The sequence below is a fragment of the Pipra filicauda genome, unplaced genomic scaffold, assembly GCF_003945595.2.
Source record: "Pipra filicauda isolate LSUMZ 115617 unplaced genomic scaffold, ASM394559v2 scaffold3_size10097308_pilon, whole genome shotgun sequence".
Classification (NCBI taxonomy): domain Eukaryota; kingdom Metazoa; phylum Chordata; class Aves; order Passeriformes; family Pipridae; genus Pipra; species Pipra filicauda.
In genome coordinates this window covers 4713231-4729059 of record NW_024104532.1, presented here as the reverse complement: position 1 = coordinate 4729059, position 15829 = coordinate 4713231, and the positions used below count along the sequence as shown (strand labels likewise).

Here is a 15829-nt window from a genome sequence, read left to right as displayed (position 1 = left end):
TAATACAGCTGCATATTAAATTTTCATGAGAGGAGTGTAGAATTTTCCCTCTATCTCAATTACCAGGTTCATAGACTCCATAAAATTAAAAGCTTTGCAGTAACTCTGTAAAGTCTGGGCTGAATGAGTCATGATTCCAGCCACTAAAGTGAACTTCTGCATTTGGCCATCAGTAGAAAATCATTATAGCTGAATAAGAAGAATAGCCCCTACCTACTCACCATCATTCCTGGGGCAAAATAGGCCAGAAATTAGAAATTCTTTTGGTTGAATGTGTATCAACATTGCTGAACAACATAAACCAATTTGATATGCCATGCTGCAAAATTAGCAACAGATCTAATCCTTTGAGGATGAAGAGCTCCTGTTGTTTGTTTGTGGGTTTCTCGCTTATTCTGAGATGAGCAAGGTGCTTGCAAGATTTCTTAGCAATAAGGTTTAAACTCATCATGTCCCTTCCTCGTGCTGCCTCGGATTAACCTGCAACCCAGAGGTGACCAACGAGTCATAAAGGGAAGCAAATATCAGTGGACCTCTGCAGTCCTTGGAGGAAACATGGGTAAAATGCACAGAAATACCATCAAAATTCAATTTTCCCATTGCAGCTGAATGGTAAAAATCCAGATCTTGGGAAAACGTTTGGATTGCTAAATTATTTATATGGCTCTGACAGCAATGTTGATTTAAAGTCCTCTGTAGTCAAATCTAAATACAAATTTGTCTCTGTCTCATGACAAGTGTTTTTTTTCCCACTCTTGAGCAGCTATGCTGAATATCTTAATTATCTTTAAGTCAAATAATGCTGTTCAGACCTTGTGAGCTGGAATTAAGCCCTCATCATTTTTTACTAAGTTTCAGTTTGAGGTTTTAGAAACATCTGTCTCCAGCCTACATAATGCAGCCTCCCCTATATTTTGTAAGACTTCTACGTGCCTCCTCAGATTTAAAATTAGCAGCCAGTTCTCCAAGTAGGCAAAGCCCTTGAATGAGAGAAACATAACACTGGGATAAAAAAAAAAAAAAAAAAAAAAGACTTTCTTTGTCTCTGACAAGTCACAGGAAACACAGAAAGCACCTATCAATATGTTTGTTTCTCTCTTTTTCCATTGTTCCATCATCCCTGAAGGATGAAGCTCCCCTGTTCTCCCACTCTTACAAACCAGCTCTGGCTGCCACTTGCTTTAATGACCTGCAGCTCCAGGACATGTTCCCAGACCATCCCGGTCGCACATTACCACAGCATTCCCGCACAGATCCAGGGAAGTCACTGGAGCTACACAAGGGATTACTGCAACAGTGCCTGCTGGGTATGTGACTGCACTGACACACCAGCACTGCTGCTTTAGGCTGATGTACAAAACTAATGTTCATCTTTTTCCTTCTGGCAAACCAAGACTGAAATCCCGTCCAGTTCCTTTGGGTTTGTATTTAAGTAGATGCAGATCTTTTTTAAGGAGCATGTTTAAATGTGCAGGCGAATAATAACCTGAAATACGATTTTGAAATGAAATGTCAAAACACTTCAGCATCTTGTTTCCCTTTTGTTTTCTCCTGCTGAAAACATTTGCTGCATTTGACCCAATCAGTTTGTTTCCCTGGAACGGCAAGTGCTCATTTTCATCTTTCTTTTTTTTAATTCCTTTTATTGCTAGGCTCTATTAATGAATTTCACAGATTATCCACTGTGGTCCTTTCCAACTCCCTCCCTTTGATTGCTGAATTTGACCACTGTTTTCTCTTTTCCCAGTCTCCTTATGCTTCTTCTTGACCTGGATGATGTTTATAATTTTCCTATTTCCCACTGCAGGATGTCCTGCTCAGCTTTAGCTAAAGGCCTTGGACTTTGGGTATTATGAACAAAAAATACCCTTGGACTTGGGTATTATGTGACAACAACTGGTGATGAAAAACATCAGATCCACACAGCAACCAAGCTGATGGAATCAGTCCAGAGCTGCTAACTTCTTCCATTATAGATTTCCTTGTTAATGTTGTAAAAGTTGGTGTTTCCACGTGAGAAAAAGCAACTTGGGCACTGAAGGACAGAAATTAAGCTAACTTAAAAATCAGTTAAGGAGCTATTTGTTTTTGGTGAGCAAAATCCATTCGCTAATTATAAACACTAGGGTAAACAAGTAAGCACATGAGAGAGGTCATTCAGTGTCACATTGTGGAAAATGAGCACTTTCCCTGTTTTCTCACATTAACTCTCTATTTCCATTTCTCTCTCGTTAATGTTAAGCTTGGCACTACATTATATGCTCTAATTAGCTACAGATTTTGGCCTACAGTTCATTTTTTGCACCGTAATTAATGCAACATTCATAAGAGGCTCAAATCTGATAATTAGGAGAGCACTTGGAAGTGTTCAGACACATTAGAAATACACAGCAGCACATTAAGAGCAGTTCATAACTACCCACAGATGGGATGGCTCATAATAGGCTTCTGGTTTTAAGTAAGGTGTTTCAATTACTGAAATACAAGCAGGATCAATTAATAATATTCAAATGGAAGATAATGATTTTTTTTTAAAATGGAGGTCTCACCACTGGTATAATAAGACTTTTTATCTGCTAGGAAAAAAACCCACAAGCCATTTGTCAAGACTGTGGAATGAAATAGTGAAAAAACCACTTGGGGCTGTTTCCTTGTGCAGTGTTCATATCTTAAGGCACCTAAGGGGAAAAGCTGAAAAATATATTTTCTGGTAATGTAGTAATGGCACAAAAACTAAATAATAAAACCCCCAGTTAAATAACAGTTAATTTAATCACAGTGAAAGCAAATAACAAAAAAAAACCAGACCAAAATTAATAATAAAGATTCTTGTTGGTGCCTTTAACATCTCAATTAGTTGAGATGTTGTAGGTTAAATTGTAGTAAGTCTTACAAACTTAAGGTAAAGTTTATTTGGCTGCCTTTCCTTAGCTCTCCGTCGTGCTCCCAGGGAAGGACAGCTCAGAGAGCAAGCACCATATTGTGTTGAATGGAAGTTTCCTCTCCTCTTTCCTTCTGACTCCAGGTTTTTCAATTAATATTTCTATGATACACATTAAGTAGCTCATTCCTGACTTCAGACTGTTTCTCTCTGACAACCCACTGGGTACGAATTCATAAAACTTTACACGTCATATCATGAAAAATATTAACACGGCAAAATCTTAACTAGTCATATTTTGCAAGCATTCTATTAAGAATAAAAGTCATACCACAGATGGGGGCATGGGAAGTGGGTGCTTAATTTGAGTAAAATCTCCATATTCTCCTCCGTACAGCCCTGGTTGGATCGATGCACACCAGGTTTCCTGTCGGTGCGCTGAGGGCAGCAGACCCTCCATGCTCCCCCCCATCCTGTTCTGCTCCCCCATATTGACCCCACTTGCAAACATTAATTCCCTTCATCGCTTTCATAAACAGTTTCTTCTCATTTTTAGCTTGGTTAAACCAGGTCCCAAGCCAAGCCAGTAAGTACATATTGCTGGCTGGCTGTGTGTTCTTCAGGAAGGATGATGCTTCCTTTGCTCATCCACCTTCCCTGCCAAGAGCTATTTCACAGTCAGGATGGATCATCTTAAGGAGCGTACTGGGGAGGACAGGAGGTGCCTTTGACAGCTTCTTCATTTTGATGTGATTCAGAGGTTGCTAAGTCCTCATTTTCTGTCAGCTCTATCCCCAAACATCCTGTGCTCGTAGCCTGTTATCTGACTTCAGCCTTTCCAATCTCAACAGGAGTTGTTCCCAGACATCTGCTTGTGAGGATCTCATATAAGAGATGCCAATTACTACTCCCCTCTAGGCTCAGGGACCCTCTGAACTTCTGTGTGCAACAAGGACCTAAGGAAAACATTTTCTCATCAGAGCATCCTAATGAGCAGAACTTCATCTCTCCTGAAGATGTCCAAAAGAAAAATGTCAAGCTCAGTCTGAACATTTGAATACGCCATGTCCAAGGATGCTTCTCCAAGTGTCGGGAGAGGAAAAATCTGAGGATTTGCACAGCTGCAAACAGCTTATATTTTTGGGGGGGAGGATGAGAGAAACCCAAGAAATGAGGGATCATAATCAAGCAGATATTTATTCTCTGGTGGGATTCATAGAGTAAAAACAGCCCTCAGCAATTCTTTTTGAGATTGTTCCTCAGAGAAATGCCTTGTAGATTGGAACATGACACTTTAGAGCTGCATTGATCGATGTATTGATTTTGATCACAGGAGGAGGTAACTTGTGCAATCAAAATATCTGGCAATCACCTGGGAGAAATGCACACAATAATCACTGATCAAGTCATATTCCTTCCCCTGCTGACACAATTAAGTTTGCAGTTTCCTTGCAGAAATACAAGGTGGGAAAATTAAGTTTCAGGTGAAACCAGTAATTTATTCTACTTGACATAAAATGAAATGCTGCCAGAAAACAATCAAAAATATTTTATGAATATTGAGTCTTTGGGTTGACTCAGCCAAGTTTGAGTCCTTTAAGCATATGTGAAGCTCTGAAGTTTGTTGGAATGGGACTGTGGAATACATATTTTCACTGGCATTCAAGTCACATATCATAGTTACACCTGCAAGTGACAAAGAACAACCCCAACAGTGGGCACCTAAATCTGAATGCTGGCAAGACAGATCATAAATATACTTGTCATTTATGCTGTGACAACAGTTACTGTATGATTTAAATATCACAATTCAGAATCAAGAGAGCAATATGCTCAGATGGGACAAATAAGCACAAAGTCACCAAATCTTATGCCAAATTCTGTTCTGTAAGATCAGCTTTATCAAGGTTTCACTCCTAAGCACAGGTACAACCACTCTCACAGAACAAGCAGTTCAGAAAGCCCGTGAACCCAGAATGTGCCTGGAAAGAAGAGGGGCTGTCCCAGCGAGCCTCAGGTACAGAATCTCCCTTGGATCCACAGATAAAACTTCTCCCTACACGAGAATTGGTATTAGAATTTCTTTAGAGTTTACCTAGCACAAGAAATATCGGTATTTGATTTAAACAAAGATTATTTAAAATGTAAAACCGAAAACAGACATAAAGAAAGCAAAACCCCAGCTGGGTTTTTCCTCATTTTATGCTGGTTTAGGTCCCTCGGCCTTAGTCAACAAGGTTGTCTTGGTCAGGTTTGCTTTACAGGGTGGGACCTGGCCCATGTCCATGCAGCATTTTCCCTGACAACATTTGCTCACCTGGCTGAGCTCTGCCCGTCTGTAACTAATGGCATCTCAGAGCCTGTGGCTGCCCAAGGGATTCCCAGGCTGAAGGAGGATGTTTAAAGAGAAAAATGCTGCTCTGACAGTCAGACACAGCTGTGAAAACATGCTGGGCATATTCCGGTAAGGACCTCAACTTTTTTTTCCGAGATCAGGTGGTGCCTTTTTGTTCTGTTTGCAGTTGAGAATATCTCATGTGCTGCCTGGGAGGTCGATTCTTTCAGGCAGAGCTGTTTTCCTGGGCCAGGCTGATCACAGAAGTAGCTTCTTTTCCCTCTCACATAATGAATCTCTCACTGGTGGCCCCAGGCCTTCAACCTATGCACCCGATGCCCACAGCACCACAGTCCTACACTGTGTAGTAACTCAGATACTCCACTGAACCCAGCACTCTGTGTCTCTTTGTGTTTGTACCTGTGCGTGTAAAACCCTTATTTGTATATACCTGCTGTTAAAATGAGGCCTTTTCTGTTATTTTGTGCTTTCTTCTAGTCCTTCTGCAGATATGAATATCTTTCAGAGCCACAACAACTGGCAGACCCTCCCTGTCCATTGTTTTATATATTGCCTTCAAATCTGAAGTGCAGAAGCAAACAAATAAGTTCAAACTTCTGAAGGTTGTGCCATCCCCTTTCCTCAGTTGCCCCTGGGCCTCTCTATTTTCTGCTTCAGAGGAGACAACATAGTCTATAAATCTCCACCTCAGCCTCTGCTTTGGTAAATAAATGCTGCTCAAATTTATGTTTGTTCCTTCTTGAGGAAAAGAAAAGCAATGATACATGTAGCAAATGGAACAGAAAATTGCTTTTCAGCCATCAAGTTTCAAATGTAACTGACTTAAGTTTTGGCTCTACTGCAACAATCAGGGGTCCATTCTCTTAAAAAATCAACCCAATTTTTACCTACAATCCTGTGTGTTAGTTGAGGCAACCTAAGATGCACTTTGCCCAATGATTTAGCAAATGGCTTCAAATTGAGGGTAGGTTTAGATTGGATATTAGGAAGAAATTCTTCCCTGTGAGGGTGGGGAGGCCCTGGCACAGGTTGCCCAGAGAAGCTGTGGCTGCCCCATCCCTGGAAGTGTCCAAGACCAGGTTGGATGGGGCCTGGAGCAATCTGGTCTAGTGGAAGGTATCCCTGCCCATGGCAAGGGTGTGGAACTGGATGAGTTTTAAGGTCCCTTCCAACCCAAATCATCCTATGATTCTATGACTAAGAAATTAAGAACACACTAATCTAGCTGTTGTCTCGGAGAGGGCTTGTAAGGGAAATCTTGTGTATATTTTTTGGTGTGCTACTGAGCCTCCAGCCATCCAGGTATGAACTCCTCCCTGTTTCACAGACATGCCTGTGTTTGGTCAGGAGAATGGGTGTGTTCTAGGGGCTAAACCCAACCTCTTTAAACAAACTTGCTTGGGGAGGCTGCCATCACAGTGCTTCTGAAAAACAAAGTATGTGCTTTCATGAATCCAGCACGTCACAGCCACTTTGCCGAGCCAGTTTTGAATTGCTCAGTTTCCTCTTCTCCAGCTGTAAATCATGTTGCTTAATTAATCTTAATTAAGTGTTGTGGGCATCTCTCGAGCTCAGTTATCTCTTTATTTAATTACAGTAACATACCATATAATGTTCTCTGTTTGATAGGATGTTTTGCACAATAGTTTAATCCAGAAGCTGAAAGAATTAATTAGTTCTTAGAATATGTCTCCAAACCAGTGGCCAAGTAAATGGAATATTTGTCACAAATGCCTGGACTCGTTAGTCATCGGAATCTATTACTGATATTGAACACACAGACTCAGAAACACATTTCCTGGTGCTGGGTTTTCAGATCTCTGTGGTCTCTTCTGAAGTAGAAATCAGACTAATGTTGAGTATCTGGCATTTGTCAGCTGAGAGGCTCAGCCACAGCCCAGCAGAGTTTACAGCTCCGCTGTGGTTCCATAAGCATTTACCCCCTCTGACCTGGCCCTTCTCTGCATCCCCAGCCACAGCCTGAGGTCTGAGCCAGCCCTCCAAAGGGACTGACACTCCAGGAAAATGGGCACACCAGCAGGACCACTGCTCCTGGAAAAGCATCTCTGTATTTGTGAAGGCTCCATGGGAAACAGGGCACTCCCTCCCCTAACACATGCCTGTGTGTCTTCACGAGTCCATACTGGTTTCTTTGCCCAACAAAGCTCAGAGTTGCTGGCCTCCCCCTCTTCTTTGCCAAAAAAAGAAGCTGGCAAAAAATGGGACATTGCAGCAAAACTCTTGCATGGCCCTGATGCTCCTTGGGCTCTGCTCTGCTTGTCAACTTGACTTGTGATGACTTGTGTCGTAATGATCTTCTCTCTTTGCTGCAAATGGCTGTTGTTCCTTCAGCAGTACAAACAGAGGGCAGCACAGTGAGGTACACAACCCCTGAGATCGACTGTTTGAGATGAACACTTTCCACTCACCCACCCAGACAAACACACTCAGTCAAATCCACTTCACTTTTAATACTTGCTAAAGGCAAACATACAGAGCCTGACTGGTTTGCTCTCAAAATTCCCATGAACTTTCTGCTTCTTCTTGGACCAATCAGGGAGGTTTAGATGGATCAGCAATCTCTCCACGTGCAGGACACTTGGAATTTGTGAGTTAGGAGGCTGATGAGTGTGTGATGATCCTTGGAGACTCAAACATAAGTACTGAGGGGGAATTGCTCCAGAGAAGCATGCAACTTTCATTCATACCTCAGGAATTGGCTTCATCCCAATGGAGGGAAAATCCAGCTGGCCCAAAGCCCTCACAAGCATAAATGCTGGTTGTCCAGTACATATGGCAGTACCATTCAAAGAGCTATGACAATGATACTGTTTATAGCTCTGGAAATGGCGCTGCCATCTGCACCACGGTGCAGCGGCTCATCCCAGGACGTGGCTCTGCAGGGCCTGTCCCTGCCCTGTGTCTCCAAGTGTCCTGCTAAAACACGGCACAACTCCGGGGTCATTGGCTGGAATAAATGAGGATGGAGGTGCGACTTTGGTTGAGAAATCCCTGCCATCCTAAGGAAGAGCACCCTTGGAGGTCCCATGGATGTTGTCTGGAGGAGAAGCCTTCAGAGGTGCTGGCTCCACAGTTTTCTGCTTCTGGCAGTTGGGGAAGCATCAGCCCAGCACGATATTCCCTGCAGGGGCCAAGGAAGCTGCTGCAGTGGTGCAAGTGGAATCCAGTGACACGAGCACACACACTCATGTGCCGGTTTCCTCTTTTACCCAGGAGAAAAAGGGAGATCTTCCTCTCTTTCCTGATTCCCCCCATGGCATATTTACTTCCCTTTGGATTCAAGCTGAACTGTTGCACTGCCCTCCCCTCCAGGGTCAGCTTGGATATACTGCACAGGACTGGAGTTCATTTCTCTTGGAGAAAAGCACATGGCATTCGCAGGGGAGGACGTGCTGCATCTACCGAGCAAATTGCCAGCCATACACTTCCCAGTCAATCCTGGTGTCAGCCTTACAAGGAAGGACTGATCATTCCTCTTGCCCTTTCCAGTTGGAAGCCTGTTCTAGGCTCAGTATTTCCAGTTGTTCTTTGAGACCATTCTTCAACACTGCTTTGGAAAATTGTGCAGCCCCTCATTTCTGTTGCGGAAACATCGTTCCAAGACAACTAGTGGATGACTACAGCCAAAACTCCCACCAGAGATTATCCTCATCTCACGAATGCATTGTAAACGTAGGAAGAAAGACAAAAAGGAGCTTTTCCGTCTCCTTGGCAGTGACGTCTTGCAGTATCCCAGGATGAGTTTGGGAAAAGGTTGGAGTTACAAGTTGAAAAGACGTTTTCTGAGGCGTGGAGTGTTTGGAACAACTGTGTTCCTATGACAGGCACTGACAGCTTTTCTCTCAGTGCTTTTTAGCCTTAAAAAAACCTCAGCATGATCTCAAATAACTTTCCTGCAGCCACACTGAGTATCTCATCAATAACAACTGTGAGAAAATCAACTGAGGGACAGAAACAAGGATGAAGAGAGAAGCAGAAGAACAGCAGTTTTATCACCCCAATTCTATCTCTAGATCATGTAAAAGTCTTACCAGATCAGACTGGTTTTTGTAACTTTTTAGCATAGATATAGTGGAAAATCAAGATGTTTCTCCCTGTGATTAGCAGAACAAGGAGAACAGTGTTATGTTCAAGGGTTAGTGGGTCACAGGATTTGGCAGCACCTCAGCTTGGACTATTCCAGGCAGAGGTAATAATTTCACTGAAAAGTAGAGATAGCAGCACACAAAGATGGAGACTGTAGAGCACATCTGCTTCCTCTCTTCAGCTGGGCTTTTTGGAAAAACTGCAACCAAGATAGGGTTACAATAAAGTGACGGACATAGGGATGTTGTAGGGCTAACAACATGTGGCCATATGATGGGAAGTGACACTGGAGAAATTGCCAGAGGGATGAAAGCAGACAGAAACACTCACACGAGGACATTTCACAAACACCTGACACAAAGGACTGAAGGAATAACAGGCATGTTAGACATCTACAGCTGCAATTTAGACCTTTGTGCTCAGAGGGCTCAGTGAAGCCTCTTAGACCCCAGAAGAGCTGTGAACCTGCCTCATGCAAAATCCTCAGGAGCCTCCTAACCTGGGTCTGAGTGAGTCTGAGCTGTGCAGCCCCATCCCATCAGCTCACACAGGCTGGCACTGCTGACAGCAGCTTAGTGAGCAGAAACAGATCTAGAATTCTCAGCCATGAAGGAGCCCAGGAACCTTCCAGAAGGTGACAGGACATGGTGAAAGGGTCTGAATATTGCTGAAAACCAGAGCTGCTGTTCATGGCTCCTGAGATGTAGGAACCAAGTCCATCTGGAGTGGTGTGGGGTGATACTGGGAAACTGCTCTCCCTGCCCTGGACACTGCAAAGGGCCAGAAGATCTCTCCTTTGAGGAGCTCTGCTTCATGGCTGCTCTTGTACATGTGAGTGTACCCAAGGCACAATCCAACCAGCTCTGAAACACCCCAGACTCTCCTAATCCTTCAAGTTTCAGTGGTGGCCAGGAAGTATTGGATGCTTGAAGTTGCTGTGGGTTTTCTCCTCTCCTACTAATGTGCTCTCCAAGAAGTGCTCAGTGTTCCCTTCCTGTTTAGCAGGGATACACTGGCTGTGCCTGAGGTCCCTACTAGTGTTTGCCTACCTCAAATTAGCAGCTTATGCAACTCCCACTGACTGCTTTCAAAAAGACATTTTGGCAACCCCTTGTTGCTGAGAAATGTCCTTTATGCCCCGTCCCTGGAAGTATTTAAGCCCAAGGTTGGATGGAGCTCTGAGAAACCTGGTCTAGTGGAAGATGTCCCTGCCCATGGCAGGGGGGTGGAATGAGATGAGCTTTAAGCTTCCAGCTCAAACCAGTCTGAGGTTCTATTATTTCCTCCAGACTTTGGAGGTTAGTTCTCCATCAGTGGTGGGTGTTCTGGAGTGCAAAACTGCAAAAGCAGGTTGAATGCTGATACAGGTAGCAGACTGCAACCTGATCACAGCTCTGACTCCACGTCTGCTCCATCCTACCCAGGGAACCTGGCTATGGAACATCACAGATGGAGGAAACAGAAACTGCCTTCTCCGCTTTGAACTCTGCTGTCTTACAGCAACTGTTGAGATCTGCTGCCTCTCTTCAAAATTTGAGTGTCCTAATGAGGAATAAACAAAAGCACTGAAGGGAAAAAGGAGAGGAAACCCCCTGCCTGCCGCAAATCTGTTGGGATAGTTGGAGGTTTTGTGGGTACTGTGCTATCTCCCCGGTGTCTGTGGCTTTGTCAGCTGGATGCCAAGGACACAGTCTGGGGCACAGGGGAAGGGACTGGTACATTGAGATGCTGGAGCTGTTGTGAGGGTGTGAAATGGAAGGGCCAGATGCTTTCTGTGTGTCTCCCCATGGAAGGTGCAAAAGGCTGGTCATATCAGCCCCTGTGACCTGTCATCCAAGTTTCAAGACAGGGAGACTGTCACTGTGAGCACCAGGATTTTCTCGGTGTTCGAATGAGCACTGCTCCTTTTTCCTGCTCTCTTTCCAGAAACATCTTGAGCAGGAAGCCAATTTCACACATATTCTGTTTATCTTTTTAATGTTGGGGCTGCATGTCTGCAAGTGCCTGGCCCCTGGAGCATTCCCATGATGCTTGTCCCATGGTGGCAGGAACCCAGCTGGAGCTCTGCACACCACCTGAGGGAAGAGGAAGCCTCAGAGCTGTCACAAGGCTTAACTGACTAAAGACAGGTACTGGAATTTTCCACATCCTATGACTGTATCTAAACTCTAAGAATAGCAGGGGGTGGTTGAGACAAAACAGAGGGTGGTTGGGCACTGAACAGGCTCCCCAGGGCAGTGGGCACGGCCCCAAGGCTGACAGAGCTCAAGGAGTGTTTGGACAACGCTCTCAGGGACATGGTGGGATTGCTGGGGTGTCCTGTGCAGGACTAAGAGCTGTATTGAATGATCCTTGTGGGTCCCTTTCAACTCAGAATATTCTGTGATTCTGTGAATTATTAAAAGTCCTGTATGCTTTATGCATGGATCAGACTTGGTCCAGTCAAGGGCCACAGAGAGCTCTCCTATCCTGAGCACAGTCTGTGACATAAGGAGGAGGTTGTGCTGCTCTAATGTGAAATGAATCCCAGCTTGTTATTGTCATAGAATCACAGACTGGTTTGGGTTGGAAGGACCTTAAATCTCGTTCCACCCCCTGCCCCGGGCAGGGACACCTTCCACTAGGTCAGGTTGCTCCAAGCCCCGTCTAACCTGGCCTTGGACACATTCCAGGGATGGGGCAGCCACAGCTTCTCTGGGCAACCTGTGCCAGGGCCTCCCCACCCTCACAGGGAAGAATTTCTTCCTAATATCTAATCTAAACCTACTCTCTCTCTCTTGTTTTACTCTGTGTGGTGCCCACTGATGGGACCCTGCAGTGCCATACCATTGTCTTTGGAGTGAGAACAACCATCCTAGAACAACCATTCCCAAAAAGCAGCATCCCTGCTGTCCACAGCATCCTGCAGCCAGGAGCCCACCTTCCATGTCCTGGGGTGAAACATTCCCATTCAGCTGGGGCTTCTGCCTCTACCCCATAAATCTTCAGCTATAAATCAAATGAGGCTTCAAATTGCATTGCAGTAAATAGCGAACAGACACAGAGCTGCAGTAATAAAAGAAAGGACTTACAGAGCATGTTCATGGTTAGACAGGAGCTGGTCTGCTGCAGAAGAGCAGGAGGAGCTTGGAGACAGAGGAACAGCCACTTTTAGTGCAGAAAGGAGGAAAGACAGACACAGTGAGGTAGTTAAGGGGGGGAAAGGAAAAAACACAGAGATGGTTAATCGGAAAATGCTTTGCCACTAGCCCAACATCAAACACTGAGCAGTTGTATTCCAATAGTGTCAGAGCTACATCCCCAAACCTCCCACTAAAGAGGAAACCTGATTTCTAGAGGAGTAGTGGTAACTGTGTTAGAACTGTATGAGGCATCAGGTGCAGTCCTTTTGGGAATCATTCTGCTTTTCAAGAATATCCCTTTCCTGTCTCCCTGATATGGTTTTAGGCAGGAATGCTCAGTTAAGCCTATTTTCCACAACCTCTTCAGGATTGCTCTAGGAAGGGATTTGGTACCTAGATATTGCCTTCCTCCTGCTAATTTAATGAGTACCAACAAGCCCCTTTAGTCTGATTGAGGATCCTCTTTTGAGGAAGACACCTGTACCTCTTAAAGAAAAGTCCAGGGAGTAGCACCTGGGCCACTTAATTTCTAAATGTGATAACTGACATGTCACTGCTAAGAAATCTGATTTACAGAGGCAATGCAGAGCTGCTGTAGATCCCTGGCTGGTGATCTTTGAGCCTTTTGACAGCTCTAGTGTGCTGGAAATGTTAGTTTGGGTTTTTAAGTACAGAATGGGGAGCAATAGTTGAGCTCCCTGACTTTGTCAGACTGCAGTGCAGGAGTACAGCAGTTCCTATTTAATCTTTAGTAAAGTTGGAACTGTACCTGGCTGCAAGCCAGCACCTGGTATGAACTTTAAAAATATATCACTGTTGGCTGTGAACAAGGTGCTACTGGTCTCTCATCAACCCTCTGAAGTGTAACAGACAATTGCCAGTGCCTCTTAATGCACTGACCAGCCATAACCCCCTTCCTTGTCCTGATTTTTTTCCTGACCAGCCAACAAGAGCCTGATACAGTAAATGAAAAAGAAAATTTTCCGATGTGGAGGCCATTTTTCCTCTACTAAAAGCCACTGAATTGGCTGTGGAGACTGCAGAAGTGGTGTGATGTAGCATCATGGCAGTGACAACATAATTAATAGCTGAAAATTTGCCTGCTTGGGCATGAAAGCTTTGTAAGGCTAATTTAACCACATAGGCTGTCTCTGAGCTCGTGAGATCTCTGTCATAGCTGGACAAAAACTTTGGCAACAACAACTGAGAATTTGGATTGGTGAAGAAATCAAGTTTCAGGCATCTAAAAATTCATCTGAGTTAGACAACTTTCCATATGTCACGAGAGTATAAATTAGAACTGTCCTTTAATGTGCCTGATATTTCTGAGTGATATTCCATAGACCAGCCTCTGTCCAACCACCTCTTTGCTGCTTCCCAATACATTCATATATGTATTTTGTGGATTGTGAGAATCTAATTGCCTCCAAAATTCTCAGCACTGCAGGTGCTGCAGGTCTGCACTGGAAGCCAAGGGGAGGAGCACTGTTGAAAAATCAAAGCCCTTCTGTTGAGTCTGAGGTGCTCTGACATGTGTACATGTAAAACTCGTGTGTATGTGTGTGTGTGTCTGTGTGTGCCCTGTGACTGCAAACAAGATGTGCCCATAAGGTAGGACAGAGGAGCAGGTAACTCCAGGAGAACCTAGAAGCCTGTGCTGCTCAACCATTAATTAGCTGACAATAAGAAGCCCAAGGTGAGCATAGACAATTTTACAGCCAAACCTTCCCAGGCAAACCCAGGCGCCCATGCATAGGGGAAATTAGTTGAGCCTACAGCTGAGTTTAAGGGATGTTACTGGGGTGGTTTTAAAATTTATCAAGGACAAAGATTCTTTCAAAAACAGAAAAAGAAATGGTGTGTCACTGAAGTGCATCATTTCCCTGAGTTCTTTGAGATTTTTTTTTATGAACTACTCTCTTGCATCCTGTTTTTATAGAATCACAGAATATCCTGAGCTGGAAGGGATGCAGAAGATCACTGAGTCCAACTCCTGGCCCTGCACAGGACACCCCAACAATCCCACCATGTGCCTGAGGGTGATGTCCAAACACTCCTTGAGTTCTGTCAGCCTTGGGGCCGTGCCCACTGCCCTGGGGAGCCTGTTCAGTGCCCAACCACCCTCTGGGGAAGAACGTTTTCCTAATATCCAACCTAAACTTCCCTTGACACAGCTCCAGCCATTCCCTGGGGTCCTGTCACTGGTAACACTGAGCAGAGATAGGTGCCTGGTTTTCCTCCTCCCATATGGAGCTGAATGGGCTGTGCCTAATGAGGGAGCTCTGGGGATGTTGAGGTGCTGCAGAAGGTGCATCTCCTTGCTGGGGAGGTGGATGTGCCACTCCTGCTGGGATGAAGCCAAGCGAGTCTTCCCATACCCCCTGCTAAAGCACCGTGCTGCCAATGGTTTGGAATGGAGCTCTTTGAAGATCTCTTGGTAACACTTCTGGAAGTGTCATTCCTAATTGCTTTCTTGCCTATGAAGTGGTTGCTCTGTGGAGTTCTTGTCTCAAATGTTATATCAAAATGTTATAAAGTGCTTCCACTGTTAATAAATACTAACTACGGTGCTATAAAAACTTGTCAAAAAAGCACCACAGGGCATGAATCTCACTGAACACATGACATGTGCCTTTAATATATCAATGCAAACTGTGACTGTTTCTGTGCACTGCCAGGCAGATGACAGATCAATCAGTGATAAAATTACTCATACATACCGTTAACATAAGACATGACCAGCTTCTTGATTTTTCTTTTCTTTGGTACTAGTACTTGAGTTTGCCTGTTTGGCTCCTCTCTGTTTCATGGAGCAACACTGCAGCCTTCCAAAATGACAAATCCATATTGTGTTTCCTTCAATTCTTTAACAAAAAACCCCAAAACCATGACACTTAAACAGCTGTACCACGACTTTTCAGAGGTGGATTCACTTCAGCAGAGGAAAAAGTGCTGCCAGGACTCAGACTTTGGAAGACTTGGAGGTTGAAGGACTTGCTATACTTCCTTTTGAGAGAGGTAAGGATTTCAGAGCATTATAATGCTCCTGTGTGGATGTCAGATTATTTGGTGTGTGATAGATACCAAGGCAAAGCATAAAAAATGGGAGGTGGTGGAGTCACCATCCCTGGAGATGTTCAAGGAATGACTGGATGTGGCACTCAGTGCTCTGGTCTGGTTGACAAGGTGGGGATCTGTCACAGGTTGAACTAAGTGGTCTTGGAGGTCTTTTCCAACCTAAGTGATTCTATGACAACATAAGCACTTGAGAGATAAGGCTAAATGCTCTTTAGTACCTTGTGCCTCTTCAGTTATTGAAGTGCTATGCTTTGATGGGCCTATGGAACAACACAAATCGACAGC

At 44.4% G+C, this 15829-nt stretch overlaps 1 protein-coding gene across 3 annotated transcripts in view; it reads right to left on the bottom strand.

Annotated features, from left to right (window-relative positions):
- Positions 1–15829, bottom strand: part of HTR4 (5-hydroxytryptamine receptor 4) — a 90254-nt gene that overhangs the window by 8623 nt on the left and 65802 nt on the right. The window contains exon 7 of one of the 3 annotated variants that reach the window (XM_027718803.2): positions 12416–12491. The exons of the other annotated variants lie outside the window; for them this stretch is intronic. Within the exon in view, the coding sequence (XP_027574604.1) occupies positions 12431–12491 (61 nt within the window). The 3' untranslated portion in view covers positions 12416–12430. The remainder of the gene's footprint in view (positions 1–12415; positions 12492–15829) is intronic. 3 annotated transcript variants of the gene reach the window in all.